The 27,574-nt window shown below is 44.3% G+C and overlaps 4 protein-coding genes across 5 annotated transcripts; 3 read left to right on the forward strand and 1 right to left on the reverse strand.

The window, feature by feature from the left end:
* Positions 1-115: 115 nt before the first annotated feature.
* LOC140799086 (SKP1-like protein 12) lies at positions 116-1,795 on the reverse strand. Its single transcript, XM_073153229.1, has 2 exons — positions 1,298-1,795; positions 116-595 (listed from the first exon to the last, which is right to left on the reverse strand). The coding sequence occupies exons 1-2, from the start codon at positions 1,676-1,678 to the stop codon at positions 383-385; spliced, it is 594 nt and encodes a 197-aa protein (XP_073009330.1). The 5' UTR covers positions 1,679-1,795; the 3' UTR covers positions 116-382.
* A 7,142-nt stretch (positions 1,796-8,937) lies between these two features.
* LOC140798964 (uncharacterized) lies at positions 8,938-9,456 on the forward strand. The gene has a single exon (XM_073153057.1). It carries the CDS (start codon positions 8,938-8,940, stop codon positions 9,454-9,456), a length of 519 nt encoding a protein of 172 aa, XP_073009158.1.
* A 2,623-nt stretch (positions 9,457-12,079) lies between these two features.
* LOC140798965 (uncharacterized) lies at positions 12,080-12,758 on the forward strand. Its single transcript, XM_073153058.1, has 2 exons — positions 12,080-12,310; positions 12,399-12,758. The coding sequence occupies exons 1-2, from the start codon at positions 12,080-12,082 to the stop codon at positions 12,756-12,758; spliced, it is 591 nt and encodes a 196-aa protein (XP_073009159.1).
* Positions 12,759-17,576: 4,818 nt separating this feature from the next.
* Positions 17,577-19,530, forward strand: LOC140798976 (SKP1-like protein 11). 2 transcript variants are annotated; one of them, XM_073153069.1, is made up of 3 exons: positions 17,646-18,047; positions 18,339-18,435; positions 18,881-19,530. In XM_073153069.1, exons 1-2 carry the CDS (start codon positions 17,646-17,648, stop codon positions 18,402-18,404), a joined length of 468 nt encoding a protein of 155 aa, XP_073009170.1. In that variant the 3' UTR covers positions 18,405-18,435; positions 18,881-19,530. The 2 variants fall into 2 exon arrangements, with proteins under 2 accessions (XP_073009169.1, XP_073009170.1); XM_073153068.1 differs by lacking the exon at positions 18,339-18,435 and having other exon boundaries at positions 17,577-18,047.
* Positions 19,531-27,574: the final 8,044 nt, after the last annotated feature.

The following is a 27,574-nucleotide window of genomic DNA, read 5'->3' on the forward strand; positions in this document are numbered from 1 at the left end:
AGGTAAAGAAGTTTATGATTAATTTGCAAGTTTATGAGTGTCAACTGTAATGAGGTAAATGTCCAGTGATAGCAAAGAATCAGCTTGAACAATGCACAATTTCTGATCTGGATACTTGAACAATGGAAAAGAAAATTCATCCAACATTATCTACTAGATTTAGTTGCCAAATCCTTCACATTACAATCTTTTTGAACATCCTCTTCATATTCACATCGATACCAGAATTTCCATATTCACAGCTGAAGCATTCGTATTTTGTTGCTCTTCTAATACTTCTCTTCATTCTACTGTAAACAGTCATGTTTATATCATATTAGATGAAAACTATCTGCTGCATGTTGCTGCTTTCTTCTGTCAAACATCCTAGCTTTCACTACTTCTAGCTTAAAGTGGCATCTCTATGAGCAAAAGGACTTGTAGTTGATTTCTCAGCCTTCTTAGCCTTCGCTATCATTTTCTTTTCAGAAATAGTCAAATCATCCTTGATGCCAAACAGTTCGCGAATATCATCATTAGTCAGTCCCTTAATCATATCAGCAACTTTTCGACAAGTCATGTTCTTGAGTCCCTCCATTCCAAGGTAGTTTGCAGCCTGTACATTGGCGCAATAAAGATAATGCGAATCCACTTCACACAATCAGTTGTGATCTTTAACTTAAACTATCTTAGCATTATTCAGGAGAAAAAGGTGGGGGAAATTAACATAAAAAAGATTTATTCTTTAAGAGTAAAATATATGATGAAAAAGTATGAACAGAAGTAGAAAGACATACTACTATCCAAAGGGAACACATATTCAAAGAATAAAAGACCTTATAATATGGGGTAAATGAAATGAACATCTAAGAATACACACTACCCTTGTTCATGAGCTAGTCCACAAAACGACAGCGTAAATAAAATTTAGAGCTAGAAGGATCAAACTAACATATCAGCATAACTAAAGCACAGAGCAATATATCAGTATACATATGAAATGGTAAGCTGGCATTTCCAGTTAATCTTATTCGGGAAAAAAAATCAAACATAGCCTACATTAGATGCTATAGATTATCTCAGTATGTTAGATACGTACAATAATCCGGAAATCCTAATTCACTGCAGGATTAATTAGCATATGTTGCAGGGCAATTGGATTATTAATTTACAGCATATCCACAAAGAGAAACATCTTATCCAAAATGAAAAGATCATCAAACATCGTTAATCTCACATTCTATCTTTCGCTAAAATTTCCACGGAATAAGTATCTATCGTAGTTAGATCATCAAACATCTAAAGATTGGTAACTCACCGAGATGAGGTCGAGGAGGTCATCGGAATAGATACCGACATCTCTCACGACATTATCCTCCCAGGAAATGGTAGGGTGAATTCCCACGCACTTCTTGCAGAACCCGATGGCCATGTCGAAGATCTCGGTATCGGAGCCGCTGACTGCTATGACGCCATTTTTAAACTTCCCGGCGAGGAGGCACCTCTTGATCCGCGACGACTCCATCGCTACTGTCATATCCACTTCGCACACGGCGCCATCCGAGTTCTTCAGGATCACCGCCTTCGTGGATCTGCATCTCTTCTTTGGCGAGATCAAGCCCTCATTGACCATCACCTCGATCAGCAGCTCCGCCGCCGCTGCCGCCCGGAGCTCGAGGTCTTCCGTCTCCGTCGACATGGATCGATCGCGGAGAGAAAATAAAAAAGAAAGACCGTCTCTTTCTGTATCTCTCTCGAGTTCTTGCTTTGGAAAAATTGGGGGGAGGGAGAGAGAGAGAGGGGGCTAGTTGAGTACTTATAGTTGGAGTCAGTTATTGTTTTTTTTTTAAATAAAAAGAGAGAGAGAGAGAGAGAGGTGCTATGCTAGTTGAGTACTTGTAGTTGGAGTCAGTTATTTGTTTTTTTTTTTTAAGAGAGAGAGAGAGAGAGAGAGAGAGAGAGAGAGAGAGAGAGAGAGAGAGAGAGAGAGTTGTATTCAGCTTATCCAGAATTAAATATCTTACAAAAATCTGCATAAAGGGGATCTCCCGACCTCCACATAACGTATTGAGAGACTAATCTACCCGGTCTATATGCTCTAGCTAGAAGAGTACCTTCTCCATAAATATGAGAATCCAACAACCATGAATAAATCATGACTACGTATGGCGCACGGGATCACGGTCTCCACGCTCAAAATTGTAACCACCTCCTTTGAGTCAGATTTCACTGTTACCTTGGCCCTGCTTTTAATTAGCATGCGTCCTCACCTCATGCCCATTCTTAGACCTAATCAAATAGCCTAGCCTGCTCGTGCCTAGCCCGACCCGGCCCAGTTTAGATTGAGTTAAGCCCGGCTTAGACCTGATTTGGGTCTGGCTTGGCCCGAGCCTGAACTACCCATGAGCGACACGGGCCAACCCTTTGCACGCTCGACCCGACTCGAAAGCCTGCTTGTTTTGCCCGCTAGTTCAGCCCACTTGTTCGGCCCGGAACTAGGCCTGCCCGTTCCGCTACAGTAGCATACCTGTTCTGCTACAGTAAAAAACCAATGAAATTTTTTTGTAACGTACCATTTTACATTTTTTTAGCACACCTTTAAAATTTGTTAATATCTTTTTTTTAAATAGAGGAATAGAAATATTTTTTAAAAAATAAGTTAATGGTAAAAAAAGTTCTAAAAATAGCTAAAAAGTGGGTCGGGTCGGTCCATCCTGACTAGCCCGATCTCTCACGGGCCAACGAGCGATAACAGGCTAGACTATTCTAGCTTGGCCTTGAACCCGGCTCGCCCGAGTGATTGGTGGGTCGGGCCGTGAACAAATACTTAAGCTCGATTGGCTAGAAAAGCCCGACCCTAACCCTGTCCGGCCCCTCGATGATCATGTCTACCCATTCCTCAGCCATGAGTGTTATTCAGCTCAACACCAGTTCCCAGCCTACCGTGACCTCTGGTCATCCCTTAGAACTGCTCAAGCTTTTTTTTAGCAGCTACCTAGAACCAACGAACCATTAATGTTTAATTTGATCCACCTCGGTGTCAATTGTTGCCACTTGACCTTAGCCCTTCTTAATGCTAGGGCTACCAATATAAACGAGAGGCTCGGGCAAGCCGAGCTTGAGCTGGAGCTGGTTCACTCATGCTCGATTCAATAAGCTCGATATAAAAGGGGTGAGAAAAATACTAATCCTCAAATCTCATTTCCACATCCCCACCTCCTCTTCCTTCGGTGCTTGTCCTCCTTCGCCAAACTGTCACCGTGGTGCCGCCTTGTGCCCTCATCCTCCTTTACCAAGCCGCCGCCACGGTGCCGTCTCCTCCTCCTTCGGTAATGACAAGCCGCCGCCTCGTCAAGCTATCGTGGGGGCAAGCAAATCTTTGACGGATCAAGGTGGATCAGCACCTTCGCCATGCAGCACTCTAGTAGGTCCCAATCTTCTTCATCTTCTTGTGGCTTGGCTTGGGCTCGATTTGGCTCGGTCCAGCTCGATTCGGCTCGGTCCAACTCGATCCGACTCAGCTTGAATGAGACTTGATAATAGGCTCATTTCAGGCTTGAGCTCGGCTCAGGCTCAATCTCGCTTAACTCGAGCTCGGCTCGAGTTAAGCTCAGCCGAGCCTGAGCCCAATTTTAAGGCTCAAAATTAATTTAGAGATGAGCTTGAGCCAAAGCCGGCTCACTTATGCTTGGCTCATTTACACCCCTACTTAACACCTACCTCCACATGGGTCTGAGGCCTATGAACATATTCAGTTGGGATGTACTTAACTCAACACATCATCATTCCATGATTGTCTGCAACTCCACCGAAGACCTCCCTATTCCTCTTTGTTTCCAAATTTGCCACAAGGTGGATGCTGTCACCACTTTGCACTCTATCTTCTTAGTATTGCTAGTATACCACCTTGTGCACACCTATTTGTGGTTAACCTTATGTACAAGGCCCTCTATCTCTTGATGATCCTTTATCATCTGCCCCCAAACCGTAGTTGCATACTTGCACTCAAAGAAGAGGTGTTGTGAAGTCTCATTATGGAGGCCACAAAGTGCACACACTAACTCTAGTCCAATTCACAAACCATGAAGGTAGAAACCTGTCGGCAGTAGATTCTAGTATAGCTTCCAACAAAATGTCTTAATCTTGAGGGCCATCGAAGTTGTCATAGTGTTTTCCATCCCCTCCATAATGCCAAATCCGATGAGTAGAAAAAATTGTAGATAGATTTTGCTTCAAGAATTCTGGCTTAGTATAGCCACCAGATCCAAACGTCAGATGTGATGGCGGCACCCATGGGGAGAAATGTAATAGAGAGAGAATACCAAGTCCTAGCCACCCATCCTACCAATGCAGTCAAGTTGCCTTATAGAACCTTGTTTGCTAGATTGGAAAACTCATCTATTTTATGGGACATGACATTACTAAGTTGGTTTACGCATTCCTAACACATTTTGAGCCCAGGGATTTGAGCCATAAGCACAACTAAAAACTCATTCGAAAGCTGCACATCCATCCTAAAAGTGAACTTTTGCTATGCCAGGTATATTTGAACAAACTTTCTACTAGAGTGAACCTAGCTAGGTTAGACCTTGGTGCCAATAGAACCTGCCCAGACTATGAGCTAACAGCGGAAACCACGTCATGTTTATTTGATATTATGCCAAGGACATTAGGTTTCCATTCTTGGACCGCCAAATGGGGATTGAGCTAAGAGGTCAATTCTTATTCCTATAAGTTTTGCGTTATCGTAGGTGCTATGTTGTAGCATTTCTACTAAAACCGCAAGAAGGGAATTTTGCACTGGCATTTTAATATTTTTGAGATTCTCTCCCCTACTATTCAAAACTGCCCAAATTCTCTTTTTCTTTTCTAATAGGAACTATCACCTTCTAGTGTGCTAAATCTTAAAACTGATAGCTACTTCACAAGACTAGTGGATACTGGTGTTGCGAGTTGATCCTATGCTCAGAGCTTGGAGGAGCCCTCCTAACCGATAATCGCTAAGCTATCCTTCTATCCACCCTTAGATAGGAAGCAAGTACCTTAAAGGAGGAGCTCCTTGCTCTACGGTGATGGATGGGCTATCCTTTGCTAGTTGAATCTAATTCACTTTTATTAGTTAACGTGCTCAACATTGTTCAGAAGGTGATGAATCATTAATAATTTCTGTGATAATTTTGTTGCTACTCCCTTTTTATATGTGTGCCCTCTAAAATCTTTCTAAACTATTGCGCCACCAACAAAGCTATAAATTGGCTTGTGAATTTTGCTCGACTAATGGTTATGGGTGTTTTATGACCACAGTAATAAATTGCAAAAATTTGGGAAAAAAATGAAGACACGTGCATTACATATGCTTCTCTTTTCCTTTTCCTTTTCCTTTTCCTTTGTTGTTACGACGATGAGAGAAAAGTGGATGTGATTTTTCGTGAGTCATCGGATTGATCTACTTAAATCCTATGTTAAAAAAAAATTCCTAATTGCAACCCTAGCCCATCCCAGTTTTAGTGCCACTAGCACCCTTTTCTTACTCTTCTTCTTTTCTTCCCCGTTGAAGTATGTGTCATCAGATCAATGCCGAAGCACTGCTAGAACTATAACACCTAGAAAAAAAAATTGCAGGGCACGTGTCCCCTCATCCTCCTCCTCCCCTTGTCTAAACTTGGCCTGACAAAGGGGTGCTTTGTTAGGCCAAGGTGTGGGGAAGGTAGGCTAGCCCTCCCCTTCCCCTCCCCACACATGCCATCGTAGGTGGGCACGGAACGATAGGGGGCGGGGTTGGCTCGGGCAACCGCCATCGCTCTCTTTCTCTCTCTCTCTCCCTCCTCTCTATTCTATTTATCCCCCTCTTAGAGCTCGGGCATCCATTACTCATCTTCCACTCTTCTCCCTCCCACTCTGTCCATCGTCGTGATCGTCACTGACGTGGTCGGGCCGGTGTGGTCCTCATCTTCGTCGGTAAGTCCTCTTCCACCTCGTTATTTTCCTTTCCAATGCGGTGATAATGCAACACTTCGAGTTACGGGTCATCACCGTCCCTCCTTCCCTGACAGGACAGCGACGAGTGGACGTCAGCCCAGTTCCTTGGTGGGGTGGCGGCATGGAGGGCCTGAGTGCTGCAGGCACACCCAAGGCGCGCTTGCCTCGGCTTGGGCTCGGCCAGCCTAAGCACGTTGTGCTCGCCTCGGGCTGGGCTCGACCAGCCCGAGTGCGCCCAAGCACTAGGCTGGGTCTAGCCTAGGCTAGGGCTTGGCTAGCCCGAGTGCTAGGCTGCGGGCAGGACCTGTCTAGCCCAAGTTCGACACTTGGCCACCCGATATGCTTCCTCTAGTTTTTTCTTCCTTGGGGCCTCATATTTTGGGGCAGGGTAAGGATTGAACCGAGTTTTCTTTCCCCTTTATCTTAACCCACATCATTTAATACTCTTTATCTTTATTTTTCTATCCCCTATAAACCCACTTTTAAGATTTTGGTGCCAACTTAGTGATCCTATTGTAGAGCACCCTATGACCAACGCTCATCCCGGAGCCGGCCGTGATTAGGTGGGGACTACTCTTCGCTAGAGACTTTTAGTCACTATCTAGGCAATTGGTCTATCCACTCTTGATTTCTTATTTGATGTGATAGCATAAGCATATATGACCTACTAATCTTGGTATTTTAGCAAAACCTGTCTAATTAGTATGTTGCTTGACATAATTTATTATTAATTTAATGTGATGTGTTGCATGCTTAGATAATCTTATTTACTATTCTATTATGCTAACTTTAATTACCATGTCGTCATGACACTTACACACTTGCATGACCCGAAAGGGAATGATTTTACGTCTCAACAATATCCAACACCTCCCCAGTTAGGTTAGGGGTGGGGGATATTTTATAGTATATATATAGTAGGGCCTACGCTTGAGGCCTTAGTTTGTGGATCCCAAACAATCAAACAACCGTTTCGCGATAGGCAATTTACTATTGATCGATGAGAATTAATTTCCCCTCTAAGGTATTTATATTAGAAAGTAATGGTAGGATGACATAGACCTAGTGGTACCTAATGACATAGGGTAAATGCTTCTATGAGTGATGGCTCACGTGGTGCGATGATGTGGAGCCATAGGCTCAGAGGGTCGTATCGCTGTGCGGTACTGACCTCAGTGTGAGCTTACGATTAAGGTCCTTAGTTTGTTGGGGTGGACGACTGATCATGCTGTTCGTTGGATTATGGGCAGACGATTTTACCACTAAGGTCTACCCTTGATTGAGGGCCTAGGTTAGGAGTCGTACCATGCATACAAAATGTATAATTAACTATAATCCTATTGGACCATGCTTGATAGTTATTGACATGTGTACTCCATGTTACGATGCATATTGCCTTATGTAGCGCATTTTCCTGTATTTTGTGTTGAGTCGGGTGTGATATTATTGATGATGACTAATTAGGGATAGTACCACTTGCTGAGCATTAGGCTCATTTTGTGTTGACATTAGATGCAGATTGACTTATACTCTGGCAGGAGGTTTGGTAGTAGCTAGTTAGTTGGGCGATAGTCCTTTCAAATTTCATGTTCTAGCTACTTTGATCATGTACCATTTTGTTGGGATGCTTACCCCCTTTATATTATAGTATGAATGAATTTGTTGTGGCCTGTAGGCCCTTCTCTATTTCTGCTTATTTTATTTTGTCGGGAATGTTTTGATGATGTGTTGTCAAGCTTCTAATTTCCCATGTGCTCTCACGTAAATCCGCAAGAGCCACCTAGCGGTATTGGAGTGTTACAAGAACAATAGGAGCACACTTCTCAACTTACTAGTCAATCTCCCCTAATATTTAATTTGAATTTGACAAAGTAAATATCGTGTACCTTAGTATTTTGTGTTTTGCCTTAGTGGAATTTATCTCGACTGACGACTTCGAATCACCATCATTCTAGTGTGAGAAGCTTTTTCTCATCACTCTTTTGTAGTTGAACCATTAATTGGGTTTCAAGATGATCGAAGGAGGTTGCACCATGAAACCTCCTTTAGTCAGCTTCTTAGGTTGCATCCGGCCACCACCGTCGTTGCTAGTTGCGTCCAATCTTCCGGTCAAACTTTCGTCATCATGAGGATTTTGTGCTCCGAATTTGGCTCTCACAGGAGAACCAATGACGTACCCTGACTGAACCACGGGACCCACAGCAACCGTGTGACATGCCACCTATTGATGCTAAAGGGAAAACCAAAGCAGGGGGTAAGGACGACATGAGGGATCAAGTCGCGGCGAGTAGAAGCGGGCCGGGCCAACCCCAGGTGGACACGCCAGCAGCTGACAAGATAGGGGGCCATGCAAACATCGTAACGAGGGGAGTGGCGAGCCAACCACAACCCGACACACCAGTGGAGGATTTAATGCAACAAGAGGGAGAGGCACAAGGCGCAGCAAGCTACCGCGCTGAGGAAGGTCCCTCGACCTCGACAGGCACGGCAAACATCAACGGGCTTGCCATCAAACTCGGGTCCGGAAGTGACGGTACACCCCGCTCGGCGTACATGCGAACGCTAAAGAAGAACGGAGCTAAAGGTAAGTCCAGCAGCCTGTACCCAACTGAAATCTTCAAGGGAGGGTTGGCAGCAACGGGTACCAGACTAGCTATCGCTTGCGATACTCAACAGGCGGCGAGCCATGTAGGTGTAGTCCGGGCTGTCAGGCGAGCCTTACTAGTAGCCCCAGGAGGAGAGCTGATACAACACATGGAGACAGATAAGACCAACTTACAGATGGTTGCTGTCTACCCATGCAATACTCAGCGATGGGGCACCAAGGACATGGAGGTGGAAGGAACCAGTGAAGCTATCGCGGAAGGCGCCGACCAGCTACCCTCCTCCAAACGGGGGAGGGCGAATTGAGCACTGACCGCTCCCAACCCACAAAGTTATCCAATGAACAAGGCCCTAATCTGGAATTGCAGAGGAGCAATGAGGAAGGAAGTCCTTGACAGATGTAGAGATCTTAATAGAGAACACCAACCAGAGGTTATGGTGCTGCTCAAGACTCATGTGGATTGGGATAGGGCGGCTATCGTAGCAAAAGCTCTAGGTCGATGCTGGTCCTGGTTTGCAGTTCCGGCGGTGGGAGTATTTGGAGGACTTCTTCTTCTTTGGAAGGCCAAACTAGGTCGAGTGGATGTAGTGGCATTGTCTCGCTACGCAGCACACTTCATAATCACCCCGGCTACCGGAGAAACTTGGAGGCTGACGGCGGTCTATGCCAGCAATCACCTAGCGGAGCAGCGGAGCCTATGGGAGGAGCTAATGCAGCTCTCTGGCATCGGCAGCCCTTGGGTGGTGGCTGGCGATTTCAATGCCTACCTCCATGCGGAGGAGAAAAAGAGCTTCGGAATGGTGGAGCTGGGACCAAAGGCGAAGGCTTTTGCGACCTTCGTTGACTCGGCAGGTCTATGTGATCTAGGGTTCTCAGGACTACCATACACCTAGTGCAATAACCAAGTAGGCAGCCGACGCATACGGGTCTGTTTGGACCGGGTGCTGGCTAACTCCAGGTGGATCAAACTGCACCCGTTAAGCTAGGTCAAGCACCTAGATCGCTCTACCTCTGACCACGCGCCTCTCTTACTAACCCTCCCCTCCGAGCGAACTCAACCAGCTTGGCCCTTCCGGTACGAGCTCTACTGGCTTGAATACGAAGCCAGTGTGACCATCGCCGCAGAGGTTTGGAGGAATCGGAGGAGAGGTAACCCCATGCAGCTCTTCTCCCATAATATGGATTTGCTGCGGAAAGCCATGAGGAGGTGGAACAAGGAAAAGGTGGGAGATATCGAAGCCAAACTAAAGGAAGCCAAACAAGAGCTGGAGGATCTTGAGAAGATTGATGCGGAGGCGGGACTGGACGAGCCCGGGCTGTGCCACCTGTATAACCTCAAGTCAGCTCTTAGTAGGCAAATAAACATCAAATGGTGGCAAAGAGCGCGACTTAAGTGGGTGCAAAACGGCGACAAGAACACTAAATTCTTCCACCTCACAGCTACCATCTGCCAGCATCGCAACCGTATCACCGGCATTTTCAGCGAGGACGGGAGGTGGGTCAGTAGCCAAGGGGAGGTGGCAGATGCCTTCAGAACCACATACAATCAGTTATGGGGGGGGGGACACCGAGTAGACGGACACCTTCCGGTCATGGCCATAGGTCGAGAGGATCTCGGAAGAGGAGGCAGAACAACTAGTCAAGCCTATCTCTAGGGAGGAAATCAAAGGTGCGCTGTGGAGTCTGCCTACGGGGAAGGCGCCGGGACCTGATGGCATCCTAGCTGAAGTGTATATCAAGCTGTGGGAGGAGATCGAGGAAGGCCTTTGCGACACCGTTAATCATTTCTTCTCCGAAGCTAGCATGCCGCCGCAATGGGGCAGAACCTACATCACGCTCGTTCCGAAGACTGCAAACCCTACCAGAGTGAAGGATTTTCGGCCAATATCGCTGTGTAACGTCAGCTACAAGATCATCGCGAAGCTACTAGTTGACCGGATGAAGAGCCTCCTCCCCAAGCTGGTGGGGCCGGAGTAGGCGGCTTTCGTGGCGGGAAGGAATATAGCCGACAACACCTTGGCAACACAAGAAGTGGTGCATTCGATGACCACCAACAGGACCTCGACGCCGATCAAATGCTCAAGCTAGATATGGAGAAGGCGTATGATAGGGTTAACTGGGAGGCGGTAATGGAGACGCTCCAAAGAATGGGTTTCCCGACTCGGTGGTGCGTATGGATAGAGGCTTGTATCTCCTCCTCGGCCTTTGCCTTCGGAACCTTGACCTAGTGGCTACAACCGTTTAAAGGGCTCCGACAAGGAGACCCTCTTTCCCCGTACTTGTTCATCCTGGTATCTCAGAACCTATCCAGTCTGATTAACGAGAGAGTGGATCGCGGTCAACTGATAGGCTACCGGGAAGGAGATGCCCAACTCACTCACCTGCTGTATGCCGACGACCTCCTCATCACGGTACAAGCTACTGAGTCGAATGCGCTAAGTATCCAAGAGTGCCTCACAAACTACACCAAGCTAACCAACCAAAAGGTTAACCTCGAGAAGTCTCAGCTTCTCCTCCCCTAGTGGATATATAAGGAGAGGGAGACGATTGCTCGCCAACTGCCTGGGAATCCAACCGGCGACCATGCCATTTACCTACCTGGGTGTGCTCATCTCGGACCGCCGGGTAAGAGTCCAGGAAAATCAAGCGCTGGTGGACCGCGTGGGCAGGAAACTTGCCGGGTGGAAACGCGGGGTACTCTCCACCGCAGGAAAACTCACCCTGATAAACGCCACGATCATGGCTATCCCGACGTACTGGTTGGGATGCACGTGGTTGCCAGATACTATCCTATAGGCAATAGAGAAGAAAGCCTAGTCCTTCCTATGGGAGAGCGGGGCAGGCCGAGGTCTCCACCTCTAGAACTGGAACACGGTGACGAGCTCGAAGGCCGAAGGGGGCTTGGCGATAAGAAAGCTGAAGGAGGCAAGGGCGGCGCTCCTCAGGAAACAAGTATTCAAAGTTCTGAATTGGCAGGAAAGCCTGTGGGTGAAGCTACTGAGAGCCAAGTATGGTGAACTTAACCCTTGGATCCCTAGCGTTCCAGCTAGGGCTTCATGGGTTTGGCGAGCGTTGGTTAACACGGTGGTCACAATCTGAGGCGGGTGTCGCAAGCAGATAGGCAATGGAAGAACGACAAAAGCGGCTGGTGAACCTTGGCTATCTGCGGTACCATGGAATCGGTAGCCACGGCAAATGCACCCGAGGTTGATGAACGAAGAAATGCTTGTTAGCAATCTAATAGCTGAGTCTAGGGGATAGGCGGACCGACTGGTGGTGGAAGCCGGACTTGACCTGGCTTTCCAGATTGGCACCACGGAGCTGACGGAGGCAGCCGGGCCGGATAGGTGGATCTGGTGGCCGGAGCGAGCGGGAGAACCCAAGGCCAAATCCATCTACGCCTTCATCAACCCGAGGGGTCAAGACAGTTGGGTAGGATGGACTGATCTTTGGCGACTGCGGGTGGCCCCGAGAGTTCGCCTGTTTGCATGGAAGCTTCTATGGGGGAGGTTGACAATGCGGGCGCGCCTCTATGTGATGCGAGTCGACCCGGACGAGAATTGCGCCATGTGTGGGATACATCGAGAAAGTATAGCGCACCTTTTCTTCACGTGCAGGGTTGCGAAAGAGATCTGGCGAGCGCTGGCAACAAGCCAAGGATGGGGTGACGAGTGGCCATCCATGATGATAGAAGACTGGATCACCACATCCTGGAACGCTGACTCGGAGGAGACCCTGGACTGCAAGGCAATAATAGCATCCACGTTGTGGATGCTTTGGAAGCTGCGTAACGCGAGAGTTTTTGAGGGCGCTGAGATGCATGTTGACATGCTAGTCCGCGCGAGCTGTCCAACTTGCTAAGGACTATGCAAAGCAAGGTCGGCCAAGGTCCACTCTGGAGAGGCCGCAGGTGGCAAGGTGGACATACCCAGCGAAGGGGTGGATCAAGGTCAACGTGGACGGTGCGTTCTCCGGGGTGGATCGTCTTGGAGGGGCAGGAGCTGTAATAAGGGCTGCGGACGGTACCCTGGTAGCGGCAGCGTGGGAACCGTCCGCCGACGAGTCGTCGCTACGAACCGAGGGGCACGCACTCAGGTTGGGACTGCGACTTGCTGCGGGCTACGCCAAGGTGGAGGTTGAATCTGACTCATTGGAGTTAGTTCGGATCATGCAGAAAAGAGTCAACTGTCCGTGAGAAATTAGGGGATTAGTTGCTGAGTGTACCGTATTACTCAGCTCTTTTGTAAATTGTCGCCTGAGTCATGTAAGGCGAGAGCGGAATAAAGTGGCCGACTGGGCGGCCAAATGTGGAAAGCGGGGTCTGGGGGCTGTTCGGCTTAGGCCGACGGACCCTCTCCTTATGGAATTATGTAACCTCGTTTTGGAGGAGGTCGTTATCCCGGCAGGAGGATAGGTCAGCCTAATATAGCAAGCTATTCAAAAAAAAAAAAAATTGGCTCTCACAGCCTTGTTGGTAGATCTGAGCACTACCATGGCTGGTACTCCTACCATCAATCGCTATGGTCAACTCTAATCCACATTGTGTGGGCAGCTTTGTTCCTAGGGTTAGGGGTGTAAATGAGCCGAGCCTGAGCGAGCCGGCTCTGGCTCAGGCTCAGCTCGAAATTAGTTTCGAGCCTCATAATGTTGCTTAGGCTCGGCTCAGCTCAACCCGAGCCGAGCTCGAGCTGAGCCTAACTGAGCCCGAGCCGAGCCCGAGCAAAGCTCGAGCTCGATTAGAGGCGGTGGCGACGTGGGCGGTGGCGACGTGGGCGGTGGCGACGTGGGCGGTGGCGACATGGACAGCGGCTTGCCGAAGGAGTCGGAGACGGATGGAGGAGGCCAACGACGGAGGAGGAAGAGGAGGAGGAGGAGGAGGAGGCCGACGGCGAAGGAGGAGGAGGCCGACGGAGAGGAAGGCGTGGCGCCGTGGTGGTGGCTTGCCGTCGTTGCCGATGGAGGCCGACGGGGAGGGAAGAGTGAAGGTGATCAGGTGGATGAGGGTGAGAGTGAGGATGAGGGTGAGAGTGAAGATGAGGGTGGGGTGGGGGAATTGAGGATGGGGAAGGTGGTGATGGGAAAGGTGAAGTAATTAATGAGGGTGGGGTAGGTGAGGGTGGGGTAGGTGAGGGTGATGAATATTGTGTTATGGGTGAGAATGAGTTAGTGAGGGACACGTGGCAATATTTCTTTATGCCACGTGTCCTTAGTCATATGGAGTCAGGCTATTGAGCCTATCGAGCCGAGCCTGAGCGAGCCGGCTCCAGCTCAGGCTCGGCTCGATATTAATTTCGAGCCTATTATGATGGCTCGGGCTTGGCTCAGCTCTGATCGAGCCGAGCCGGACTCGAGCTTCACCCGAGCCAAGCCCGAGCCAAGCCCGAGCTGCTCGTCAAGCCTGACAGCCCTACCTAGGGTGAAGTGGATGGCCTTGATTCGCCAGTGTTAACTTTATATATGTTTCTTTTTTACTTTTAGCCTCAGATAAAAAGATAATCTTTAATCAATATGGGGTATATAGATGTCCAATCAACTGTAAGGTATATTAAATGCATATCATAATTATTTTATTTGTATAATTATATCTCATTAAATGCATGGCATGCTTCTATTCTATATCATCTCAACATGATGAATAGTTTGCAAACAGAACAGTGAAAATAAATCATCATGGAAAGAAAACTGAGTGGACTTATCCACTTAAAATGAAAATGCATTGGATTTTATTGCAAATTACCCAAAGATATACAACTAATTTTAGGAACTTACAAACAGTATGACAGTGAAATTACATGAATAAATTTTATGAAGTCACATAGGTTCTTTGTGATAAAATATTGCACATATAATGGAATAAGTTAAAAGAAAACTATCACCCTATGAGAGAGGTCATATGTTTCAAGTGCAAATTCTCTTGTAGGCATTGGGTTTATATGTACATGGCTTCAAAATCTGGCTTGGCTTTCTTTTTTGAAATTGTTGTTTTAATATTGGAATCTATATATATGGGAGTATTATCTTCTTTGTCTAATTTATGTTTAGTCTATGTTTCATATTCTATCAAAAAAGGGGGAAAAAAGGAATTATTATGCTACCATCAACTAAGAAAAAGAAATTTACTGAGATGAACACCACTAAATGCTAAATATTGTAGTATGAAAGACTTACATACTCTAGCAAAAATACCAACCCATATATATATCTAGAAAGGGATTAAGAGGCTTGCATCAATAAATATAAAATATAAATAGTTATTTGCAAAAAAAAATGTAATTTATGAGAGGCGTTTATATGTGATTCATTTCTCGAGAAAGTTAAACTAATTATTTAATCTATATATTGGGGACAGCTAGCTTTTATAAATTTTATTGCTATATATCTTCAACCAAGAAAAAAGAATTTACCAAATAAACATTTAACCTCAAATATAGTCTCGCAAAAGAGGGATATTCATATCCAAAAGGGATTAGTGGCTTTTTGTAATAAATCTAAAATTTTGAATATTATGTGTAAAAAATAATTATAGATATATAAGTATTAATGTTACCCTTGGCTACCTTGTTCATATGGTTTTAGGGCTCGTGCGGCTCATTCGTTGAGGAGGGTTGCCTAGCCTTAAAATACTTCACTTTTCACTGTCAGGTTTAGACACTAAACACTTTACTTCACGTTATTATAAACAAAATTTACGAAATGCAAAGGGGTATATGCATATCTAGAAAAGGCAACATTTGGTTCTCAAACTAACTGCTTTCATTTTTGTATACATTTTTGAAATAAAATTCAGACGTATACATAAAAGATAAGCACAACAACTATTTTTGGGTTATTTACACTGACATCTTCAAACTATACTTGGTTTTAGGAATGCTCCCTGAACTTTATTAGGTTACAAGCCATCCTCAAACACGTTTTTCATCGTGTTTTGACCAACTATACTAATAATTAATATGTCATAATATTATTAATTTTTAAATAAAAATAAAATTAAAATAGTAAATAACTTATTCTCTTCTGTCCCGTGCACTTGCCTATTAACTTCGTAGGCATCGAGTGGCATGTGAGCGGGAAGGCAACAACAGTGAACTCGTCGATGCCTCCCCGTCCCACGTGGCACAACAGTGAATTCGCAGCGGCTTCCCGTTCCATGCAGTGCGGTAGCAAGTTTGCCTGCAGTGGAGATATGTCAGCATCCTCACTCGGAAAGGGAGAGAATAGAAGCGAGCAAAGAGAAGGAGAGAGGGAGAGAGAAATAGACGGGAAGAAAGAAAGAAGATGAGTGGTGAGAGTGAAGGAATATAATAATAAAATATTAAATTTTTATTATAATATATTTTTATCCTAACTTAATTAGTAAGTCGTATAAAGATTATGAGGGCATTTAGGTCAATTAGAATTACGTACGTCTGATATAATTGCCATATAAGCCGACCCTCCTAACTTTTTTAATAGTACTTACATTGAAACTTTTCCAAAGTTTAGGGAATATTGTAACTTAAAAAAGTTGAGTATAGTTGAGGGGGCTTTTTTTTTAATATTTTAAAAACTAAATATTTTTTAATGCCACAGGGGATTAAGAGGTTTTTTTATAATAAATCTAAAATCTAGCCATCTTCACTAGTGTCCCGACTGCACCCAAATTACTGCATCTGGGGATGCACTCGATCCACTTCCTCCATTAACTAACCGTACCCTCCCTCTCTATCTCACTACAAATAACCGAGGGTAATGAACTGCAGCCTTTTGGATGAAAATGTTATGGTTAGGGACTTGCTGGACCGCATATGGTCTGAACAACAGATAATCGATGCGGTGGGTGACGAACTGGCCTTCGACATTTTGACGTTTCAAGCTGGGAGGCCTACAACAGTAGACCAATGGATTTGGTGGCCGCACCCGCAAGGTATGCCAACCGTGAAATCCATCTATTCCTTCCTCCAACCAGCAGCGGTGGATAACTGGCCGGGGTGGAAGATGCTGTGGAAACTCCAGGTGGCGCCGAGAGTTCGCTCCTTCGTGTGGAAACTTTCCTGGAGGAGGCTTCCCACCAATGCCTGGCTGGGTGGACTAGGCCTGAGGCACGGGGGGCTGTGTGCTCTGTGTGAGGTGCATGAAGAGACTATAAATCATTTGTTCTTCTCATGCAGGTACAGCCTAGAGTGCTGGTCTGAACTGCATGCCTGCATGGGGGGGGTGACACATGTGGAGGAGAATTGGCTGACTACTACTTGGAGTGCGAAAGTGAAGGCTTACATTGCATCATTGTTGTGGTTGATCTGGAAGCAAAGGAATGCCATTACCTTCGGTGGAGGGAGAGTTAGCCCTAAGATAATCTTGGGGAGGGCGATGACAATGGCTAAAGAATATGCCAGGGGGGAGATGGTAGTGAAGGAGACCACAAAAAGGGCGCAGGCCAGATGGCAAGCTCCGGAGCCCGGCTGGCTAAAACTTAATACAGATGGGTCCTACGTACCAGGCAGCTACCAAGGGGGTGCAGGCATGGTGCTCAGGGACGAGGCTGGCAGGGTGTTACAGATGGCGTGGGAGCCATGTCCTAATGGGAATGCCTTATACGCGGAAGCGTGGGCGGCTAGATTTGGTCTCCGGTCGGTGGGCAAGGTGAGCCGGCTAAAGCTGGAGGTCGACTCTCGGGAGCTCGCAGAAATCCTGCGGAGAGAGAAAAGCCCTCCGTGGTGCATTAGGAACATCACGAATGAATGCCATAGCCTGCTTAGGGAGTGTAGGGAGTGGAGTGTATTAAATGTATTCAGAGAGGCAAATAGGGTGGCCGACTGGGCAGCTAGCCGGGGGAAGGTGGCAGGGTCCTCAGGTGGGTTGGACCTGGACAGGCCGTTTCCCTCAGATCTCTGTATTATCTTGGGCCTGGACAACCCGGGTTAGCTTGCTAGCTCGGGTCCGGCCAGCTGAATGAAACTTACTGATTTCAAAAAAAAAAAAAAAAAAAAAAAAAAAAACACTACAAATAACCGACTGGTAGCCTTTCTCTCTCACCTCCATTTTTCCGAAGCAAGAACTCGAGAGAGATACAGAAAGAGACGGTCTTTCTCTCCGCAATCGATCCATGTCGATGGAGACAGCAAGCGAAGCGGTACTTCCCGAAGACTTCCAGCTCCGGGCGGCGGCGGCGGCGGAGCTGCTGGCTGAGGTGGCGTTCAATGAGGGCTTGATCTCGCCAGAGAAGAGACGCAGATCCAACAAGACGGTGATCCTGAAGAACTCGGATGGCTCCGTACGCGAAGTGGATGTGACAGTAGCGATGGAGTCGGCGTTGATCAAGAGGTGCCTCCTCTCCGGGAAGTTTAAAAATGGCGTCATAGGCATCAGCGGCTTCAGGACCAAGATCTTCGACATGGCCATCGGGTTCTGCAGGAAGACCGTCGTAATGAAACCTTCCAGTTCCTGGGAGGATATGCTCGTGAAGGATGTCCGTATCGATTCCGATTCCCTCCTCGAGCTCATCTCGGTGAGTCACCAATCTTGAGATGTTTGATGCTCTAAATACGATAGATACTTATTCTGTGGAAATTAGGATGAGATTAAAGATAGCATTTGGGCATTTGCGAGTAATTCTTGCCAATATCTTAGGTCGTGGATTGGGTCAATATGTAAGATGAGGTTTATGGAATAAGCTAGTATAAAATAAAATTATCAAAATGAATGGCTCTTTAATAAGTCTGGAAATAAAATATATTTGTGGAGACTTCTCCCTTTAAAAATCTTAGCTCTGATTGTATTTTTTTTCTTTTGATTTTAGGGTATGATGTTTCTCTTTGTGGATATGCTGTACATCATCAATTGCTCTGCAACATATGCTTATTAATCCTGCAGTGAATTAGGATTTCCGGATTATTGTAAGTATCTAACATATAGACGCGGAGATAATTTATAGCATATAATGTAGGTTATGTTTGATCTTTTCCCGGATAAGATTAACTGGAAATGCCAGCTTACTGTTTCATATGTACACTGCTATATTGCTCTGTTCATTAGTTATACTGATATGCTACTTTTGATCCTTTTAACAAAGGTAGTGTGTATTCTTAGATGTCCATTCCATTTTCCCCATAGTATAAGGTGTTTTGTTCTGTGAATATGTATTCCCTTTGGATGGTAGTATGTCGGTCTACTTCTGTTCATACTTCTTCATCATGTATTTTGCTCTTAAAGAATCAATCTTTTTTATGTTAATTTCCTCACAGTTTTTTTTTCCTGAATAATGTTAAGACAGTTCAGGTTAAGATCACAACTGATTGTGTGAAGTGGATTAACATTATCTTTTATTGCGTCGATGTACAGGCTGCAAACTACCTTGGGATAGAAGGACTCAAGGATATGACCTGTCGAAAAGTGGCCAAGATGATGAAGGGAAAAACTAGTGATGATATTCGACATCTGTTTTACATCGCGGATGATTTGAGTATTTCTGAAAAGAAAGTGATAGAAAAAGCTAAGATGGCTGACAAATGAACTACCAGTGCTTTTGCTTATAGATATGCCAACTTTAGTTAGTTGTTGTGAAAGCTAGGATGTCTGACGGAAGAAAGTAGCAACATGCAGCAGATAATTTTCACCAAATATGATATAAACATGACTGTTTACAGTAGAATGAAGAGAAGTATTAGAAGAGCAACAAAGTACTAGTGCTTCGCTGAAGATTTTCTTTACATTTTCTTCTCTCCCGTTCTTATTCTTTCGCCAGGTAAAATTGAGACTACCGAAGTTCTGGTATAGATATGAATATGCAGAGGATGCTCAGAAGAGAGATTGTAATGTGAAGGATTTGGAAACCAAATCTAGTAGATAATGTTGGATGAATTTTCTCTTCCATTGCTCAAGTCTCCAGATCAGAAATTGTTATATCATTGTGGATACATTCAGCTGATGTTTTGCCATCACTGAACATTTATCTCATGACAGTTGATAATCATAAACTTCTTTACCTGGGATATTACTGGGCCCAAATTAATCATAAATTTCTTTACCTGGAATGATGTGAAGCTATGGAAGAAGCATCATAAGAGACTTTCTAACGATTTGTTTCTCGAACTTTTCAAAATATGATTAAAAAGTGTATTAAGATGAAACAACTCTGTCTTACATCGTGTTTGGATGGAGGGAATTGAGAAAAGAGAAAAAAATAATGGGCGATGAATTTTTCTCTTATTTGAATACAAATATTAGAAAAGAATAGAGGAGAAAGGAAGAAAAAAAATGATTCCAAATAATCACTTTAAAACACGGTCTTTCTCTTCCTTTCTCATATAAATCCACTTAGCCTAATCACCCTCATTGATTAACCCCTCTATCATCTGCTCCGATCTCATGGCCTCAGCTCTTCGAAGCTACCATGCTTGCCAAAATCTTCTGGCTCGCTCTTTCGATTGAGTTCAAGATGTTTCTACTATATTAATTACCATAGACCTAGAATGGCTTAAAATTAGTCGTAAGGAGGAGGTGAGCTCCAGTAGGTGTCATGTGGGTCATTGACATGGGGTGCAGGCTTCTAAGTTTATCAACTTCTTTGATGAAGATAGCATGAGTGGGCCATGAGTAGAGAGTCCTTGTCTTTCTATGGCCTTTATTCTCAACTTGACTCTATGGAGGTTGGATTTCCAACCCAGAGAAGATAAAAGGCAACATCTATGTCATAGCTAAGTTTGATCGCCACCTCAAAGTAAAGTGCAGCAGCTTCATTGTTGGCCCTCATGGGTCAGGCGAGGCACCTATCATATGTGCATCAATGCATCGATTACTTGCATGCAATGATTCCATTCACGCTTAAAAGAGAATAGAGGGGATTAAAGAATTTGAGGGAGATTAACCTCACTGGATTTCAATCTCAAACTGGATGCTTATACCTAATCCAAGATATGAGGTAGGTTTTCCCATTTTGAGGAGTTACACTATTATGTTGGTTTACTCGTCCTTGAAGCAACTCGAGCCCATGGACTTGGCCGTAAGCACAACTGGAAACTCATTTGAAAGTTGCACATCCCTCCTAAAATTAAACTCATTTGGACTTGGCCGTGGGCACAACCATTTCATATTTATTTCTTATTTGGTATTCTGCCATGGACATTGGGTTGCTATTCAAAACATCTGATCCAGTAGGCCTCCGGATGGGGATTGAGCCAACTAGTCTTAGATTCTTGAAGGGGCAATTCTTTCTCATAATAGTAGATCCCTTCTTGTTATAACATGTATGGTAAAACTGCAATAACATTCTCTTAGATAATGGGAGGGAACCTGTCACTGTGATGTAGAGAGAAATCTTGCACTGGCCTTTTAATATTTCGATGTTCTCTCCTATACTATTCAAAGCTATTTAGATCTTCTTTGTCTTATCTGATCAGAACTCTCACCTTCTAGGTTTGAATCTTAAAACTAATAGCTCCTTCATTGGATTAGTAGATACTTTAGTTGTTGATCTATCCTCCTGTCCACTCTCATAGAGGAAGTAGTTGCCTTAGAGGAAGTAGTTGTTGAGAAGGCATCATGAATAGTTGATAATATCCTTGAAAATTGTTGCTACCTCCTCTCTCTTTTCCGTACTCCAGGAGATCCCATTGCTACTTTGACGCCAACAAAGATGCAGACTGGCTCGCAAATTTGGCTCAACTAATGGGTTATGGTTGCACTTGGGATGAGACAAATTTTGGCCTTAGCCATTAATGGGGCAATTTGTAGCCACAATGATTAATTGCAATAACAAAAAACAGAAAACTGGAGGGCACATGCACCTCCTCCTCTCTCCCTTACTGATACAACAACGAAAGGGAAATGAATGCGATCTTCTTGGCGAGTTATTAGATTTCAAATTTTATTCAACCTACTTAAATCCTTTGTATGAAAGAAAACCCTAATCCTATCACACCCTCTCTCCTTCCAATGCCGCTAGCACCCTCTTCCTTTTCTTCTACTTTTTTTCCCTATTGAAGTACGCGTCATTAGATCAAACCGCCAAAGCACCGCTAGAACAATAGGAGAACCTCTCAACTCACTAGCGAGTCCACTCCAATCCCACTTATTTAATTTAAATTTGATAGAGTAAATAACATGTACCTTAATTTTTGGTGTTTTTGGCTTTGTTAGTGAAATTCACCGGTTGGTGGCTTTAGGTGGCCATTGCTTTAGTCTAGAAAGCTCCACCTCATCACTAATGTGATGCGGACTACACTGAGTCATCTCATGTATGGATACAACCTATGGACTATTTTCCTATTTTGTTTCTAGTTTTCTTCAAAAATAAAAATTTTGGCTGTCACGTTTTGAACGAGGGGAGGTAGCGTTTGAATGCTTTATTCGAACACCTACATATGTTCACATATACAGAGAACACGCAGATGTCTCGCTCGGTGAGAATACCTTATTTTTAGGTTTATCATTTGTTAGTTTTGCTTATTAGGTTAGCCTCTTAATATGTGGAAGGCAACCTAATTAAGATTATCAATGAATATTATATTTTTCTTCATTCTTCCTCTACTCTAACTCTTCTCCCTCCTCGTTCAAACCCTAGGTGTGTGCCATCTCAACGCCTGTTACTCTTAATCTCCCTCGACTGTGGAGTCCTCCTTGGGATCTCGACCATCTTCTCCTCCCTCATCCTTCTCCCATCAGCACCCCGTGCAACCAAATCTATCACCATTATCACCACCCTTATCACTATCATCACCATCACCCGCCATCTCCACCTCCACTGTAATATTGCCTATTTTTTTCCCTAGGTGCAATCAGAATCTGCGAATGACATGAGTATTAAAAATGCAGGTTAGGAAGATAAGGAATGATCCCAATTGATTTTGTAATTTTCTAACTATGGGAGAATATTTAGAAAATATTCTCCTCTGACTATGCGGACTGCTTCTCTATACGTGAGCTTGATCAGGTAACGGATGCTCGGTTCATATCAATCACTCTTGTTTAATAGGAATCTTCAATCGAGTTCCAAAGTGACCGAGAGAGGTAGAACCATGAAACCTCCTTCCGTGGCCTTCTTCCGTTGCATCCAGTCTCGCTGTCGCCGCTTGTTGCATTTGACCTTCTGGTTGAACTTCTCTTCTCGTGAGGATTTTGTTGGCACATTTATTTTCGATCTTGTAGCCTTGTTGGTAGATCCAAGTACCACGGTGGCCTATGGCCATGGAGGGTACTCCTTCCATTGTCGACTCTCCTCCACACGTGGATCGCTTTGGTTGTAGTGGTGATGTGGATGCCCTTAACTTAGACCTAAGGGATGCTTATGCCTTTGATTACTATGTTAATTTTATATAGATCTCTTTTTTCTTTAAAACAGAAGAAAAAGAAAAGGAAATGTTTTAATCAATTTATAGTATATTCATGTCCAATTAGTTGTAAGATGCATTAAATTAAATACGTATAATAGTTGTTTTATTTGCATCACATTAAATGCATTGGATACTTCTCTCCTCTCTCACCTCAACTAATGGGTAGTTTGGAAATGAAAATGACTTATCATGGAAAGAAACTAAAAATGAACTTATCCACTGAAAATGAAAATGCACAGAATTTTATTGCAAATTATTAAAAGATATACAACTAATTTAGAAACTTGCAAACATAATATGACAATAGAATTACTTGAATCAATTTTAAGAAGTCACATAGGTAAGGACTTATTTGATATTCTTCATGATAAAATATTGTACATATGAGAGAATAAGCTATAGGAAAAGAATGTCAGCCCATGAGAGAGGTCATATGTTTGAATTGCAAGTGCCCTTGTAGACATTGGGTTTGATATTTGATATACTAGGCCTTCTGGAATGAAAAACTAATGGCATAATCCAACTTAGAAAATTGAAGAGAGTCTGAATTTGGTCGAATGGTGGCCGATCAGAGATCTGACCATTGGAATTGAATGTAACTTGGAGGGTTGGAGATCATGGATAGAGGAATGATTTTACAGGAACGAATTGGTGGAGTGGTGATCGAGTGGTGGAGGTGGAGCTCGGCTATAGTTTGGTAATAGTGGAGGAGATAGTGGTGTGGTGTAGCATTGGAGATCATGGATGGAGGAACAATTTTACAGGAACGAATCGGTGAAGTGGTGATCAAGTGGTGGAGATGGAGCTCGGCAATAGTTTGGTGATAGTGGTGTGGTGTAGATTAATGGTTGTCGAGTGTAGATGGGAGGGAGGAGAGTATGAGTTGTCTCTCAGGGACAGTGGAGGAGATAGTGATGTGGTGTAGATTAATGGTTATCGAGTGTAGATGGGAGGAAGGAGAATATGAGTTTTCTCTCAGGGACGAGGAGGTGGGCAACAAGGTCGGCAATAGTGGTCGGCCAAGCTTGGATGAAGGAACAAGGAAGAAGGTTCATACTAGGAAGAAGGAGATAGTTTTCCAATTGATCCAAAGATGGCTGGCTATGTGCGCACCACAACTATACGTAGGTGGCTACCAGTGACCTGGTTGGCCAAGCCTAACTAGCTTGGGTCCAACTAAACTCATTAATAAATAACTACCAATAAGCAAATAGTGAGATCATATGGTCTAATACAAAATACAATGACTAATAAGAAAATGTGAAGCAATAATCAAATAGATAACCATTGGGGGCTAAGTGTAAATACCCTAATTCCTCCTTGGGTACCGAGCTCAATGTGATCCGGTCCTTTATAGCGACTCGGTCAAGCTGAATCCTATCAGCTCATTATGCTTCTCCCACCTTATCACTAAGGTATGAAATTGGGGAAACACTCTTGGAGTTTATTTTTACCGGATCGTTACAATTAAAAAAAATTATTTTATCGTGTCCGTCTCCAGCTCTTATGTACCTTCATCGGATGGCTTACCAAGTCATAAGACCAAAATCTCGAACTCTAGCCTATACCCATGTTGAGGTCATCTAGCTAGCACATGAACTGGCTTTGTAGTTTCTATCTCTTCCAATGGCTCAAGCAAATATGTCCCCACTATTCGATCCGGTTCGATCCTCTCCGTTAGTATAGAAACATGGAACACTAACTGGACTTGCAATCCCCTGGGCAAATCCAAACAGTAAGCAACTAGTCTTATCCTTTCCATGACTCTAATTTTATATTGGACGTAATGTCACCTATCGATATGGCTGCACTTTATGAACACTATGTCGCCCACCTCGAACTCGTGCTTATGGTGACTATGATCAACGATTTGCTTCATACAATTCTAAGCAATCTTCATATGTGCACGCTACCTTCTCAGTGTCTCATCACAGTCTATCAAGGTTGAGTCAACTATCATCCATGCTGATGAAGCCAATAGGTCAAAAGTGTGCAGCACTAGTACTGACTGTCCACACACTATCTTAAAAAATATTATGCTGATGTTGTTGCAGTGAGCAATATTGTAGGGCCCCTCCGCCCATGGTAGGAACTATAACTAGCATCTCAGTCTCTCTCCCATGAAGCATCAAAGATACTGCTCGATGCCCCAATTGATCACCTTGGTTTTGCCATTCTTATGTGGGTGGTAGGACGAATTGAGGCCCAATTGGGTCTCATGCAATGTATAAAATTATGTCCAAAACTTGCTAGTGAAGACAATGGTATGCGACATGCCATGAAACTTCGCGACATCTCACACAAATACTTCATCCATGGCCTTGGCCAGACTCGCACAATACTTCATCAAATCAATGGCTTAAACTCACATCCATGGGCACCGGGATACAACAATAGTCCACCTCAGTTCTCAAGATCTAGGTAGCTCTTTGGGTCAACTACAATCTCCTACAACAACATCATAATGTCTGGCTTAGTCTTACCTACCCTCCTCAACTCATCGAGGATAAGAGTTATGCACTCTTCAAATAGGAATCAGTTTTTCGGAGGGCACCAAAAAAGGTATGAGCTTGGCGACATTAGGTTGGCACAATAAGGAGTTTGTTGTTCGATTCTCCACTCCCTTCTTATACTAAATCTTATAGTCGTAGCTTAGAAACTTAGTGACTCATCGCTACTATGCCGAAGTGTGTATTCACTATCTCATCAAGTAACTTGGTGAATCTCATAGGAGGCTCTACTAGTCGGTCTGAATGACAAAGCATCGCCCTATCAAGTAAAGGGCGCCATTTCGTCACCGCGTGTAAGATGACGAGCATCTCCCTCTCATATGTTGATAGAAGGTGAGATATCCCTGATAAAGCCTTGCTTAGAAAGGCTACAAGTTTTCCCCCATACATGAGGATTGCACCTAGGCCAATTACCAACACGTCGCATTAGATCATGAATTATTTAGTATAGTCTAAAAGAGCCAAGACTGGTATCGACGTCATGGCGATCTTTAATTCTTCAAAGGCCGTTGTGGCTTTATTTGTCCACTAAAATTAGTCCTTCAGTAGGGTTGTGAGTGGGGTAACGATCTTCCCATATTTGGCAATGAACCGCCATAGTATCCCGTAAGTCCAAGGAAATAGTACAGCCAAGTATACATGCTATTTTGCTTTAGTTGGCTGCAACTCCTTCCATGAGATTACATGGCCTAGATAAACCACTTATGGTACTCCTTAAAGGCATTTCAACATCTGCCTTCAAGTGGTTCAGGTCCAACGATTTCAACACATTCTCTAAGCGTCGTAGGTGATCAGTTTTTATCCTACTATATACAAATATATCATCAAAGAATACTAGAACATACCATCGTAGTAGAGGCTTAAACGCATCATTCATGAGGCCTTGGAATGTTGTAGGATCACTAGTAAGACCGAACGATATCACTCAAAACTCATAGTGTCCATTATGAGTCTAGAACATTGTTTTATGAATGTCGATTGCATGAACTTAGATTTGGTGATACCTGGTTCGCAAATCCAACTTGCTAAAGATAATCATTTGCTCAGCAGCCTCTCTATGACTGGAATGAGATATCGATCTTTGACAGTAATAGCATTGAGCTCCTGATAGTCAAGACAAAACGCTAAGTCCCATCTTTCTTCCACACAAGCAAAACCAGCAATGAGTATAAGCTGTAACTTGGCTAAATTATTCCCTGCTCTAACATCTCAGCAACCATCTTGGAAGTCACCTCCTTCTACGTGGGGGTACTAGTACAGTCGCACATTTGCTGGCTCAGCCCCTAAGATGATCTCAATATGGTGGGCGGCTTCTCTCATCGATGGCAACCCTTTGGATTCTTCAAATAGCCTAGAAAATTTATCAAGTAAATGCGATGAATTAATAGATGTACCTGAGCTTAGAGCCCATTCAGATTCAGCTAGTAACATCTAGAGAAAGTATGCCAAGTCTCACATTCTTGGCAGCCCACCATAGGCTGCAACGTTAGGCTCAACATGGATCTCACGCTGTCAAACCACACATCCTTATCATTCTCTCTGAACATCATCCATATATTCTAGAAGTCTAAGGTGCATGACAGGACTTAAGCTTTGTAGCCACTATATACCCAGAACAATGTCAACCCCTGACAAGGCAATATGGTAAAATTTCATAGTAATTTTGTGGCTTTGCACGCAAATCTTAGCCCAGCGGCACAAGCAGTTTGCCTAAAGCTTGGTGGCATTGCCTATCGCTACATCAAACCTCGTTGTCGACTCAAGTTCAAGCTCAATCCTCTTAACTAGCTGCTCATCTAAAAATTTATGTGTACTTTCCAAGTCAATTAGGATGTGTACACAATACCTTTTGATGAGACCATCCACCCTAAGGGTCTTTCGTGCAGTTGTCCCCGAGTTATCTTGCAACGAGATCTCCACTTGCATGTTTTCTTCCATGAACTCATCCAAGGCCTCCTCCTAAGGCTCATGCATGATCTCCTCCTCAGCAACATCATTCTCTGCATCCTCAAATCCATCAATAAGCATTATACTTTCCATTGGTTTTGGGCATCTATGTCCCAGCTTGAAGTACTCATCACATCGAAAGCATAAACCCTTTGCCCTTTGCTCTTTGCTCCTTCACCTGGGTAGGTGTGAGAGTTTGAACAGGTGGCCATGTGCCTCCCTTAATATTAGTAGATGTTCTAAGAGGT

This window comes from Typha latifolia, chromosome 12 (assembly GCF_019914945.1).
Source record: "Typha latifolia isolate L0001 chromosome 12, TyphaL0001v2, whole genome shotgun sequence".
NCBI classification, from domain to species: Eukaryota; Viridiplantae; Streptophyta; class Magnoliopsida; order Poales; family Typhaceae; genus Typha; species Typha latifolia.

Excerpts from the sequence above, each read along its gene's own strand:
- LOC140799086 (XM_073153229.1), bottom strand. The coding sequence starts at position 1,678 with ATGTCGACGGAGACGGAAGACCTCGAGCTCCGGGCGGCAGCGGCGGCG. Across the intron at positions 596-1,297 it reads ACCTCCTCGACCTCATCTCG|GCTGCAAACTACCTTGGAAT; the intron begins GTGAGTTACCAA and ends GCCAATGTACAG.
- LOC140798964 (XM_073153057.1), top strand. The coding sequence starts at position 8,938 with ATGAGGAAGGAAGTCCTTGACAGATGTAGAGATCTTAATAGAGAACAC.
- LOC140798965 (XM_073153058.1), top strand. The coding sequence starts at position 12,080 with ATGCGGGCGCGCCTCTATGTGATGCGAGTCGACCCGGACGAGAATTGC. Across the intron at positions 12,311-12,398 it reads AGGAGACCCTGGACTGCAAG|TCCGCGCGAGCTGTCCAACT; the intron begins GCAATAATAGCA and ends TTGACATGCTAG.
- LOC140798976 (XM_073153068.1), top strand. The coding sequence starts at position 17,646 with ATGTCGATGGAGACAGCAAGCGAAGCGGTACTTCCCGAAGACTTCCAG. Across the intron at positions 18,048-18,880 it reads CCCTCCTCGAGCTCATCTCG|GCTGCAAACTACCTTGGGAT; the intron begins GTGAGTCACCAA and ends GTCGATGTACAG.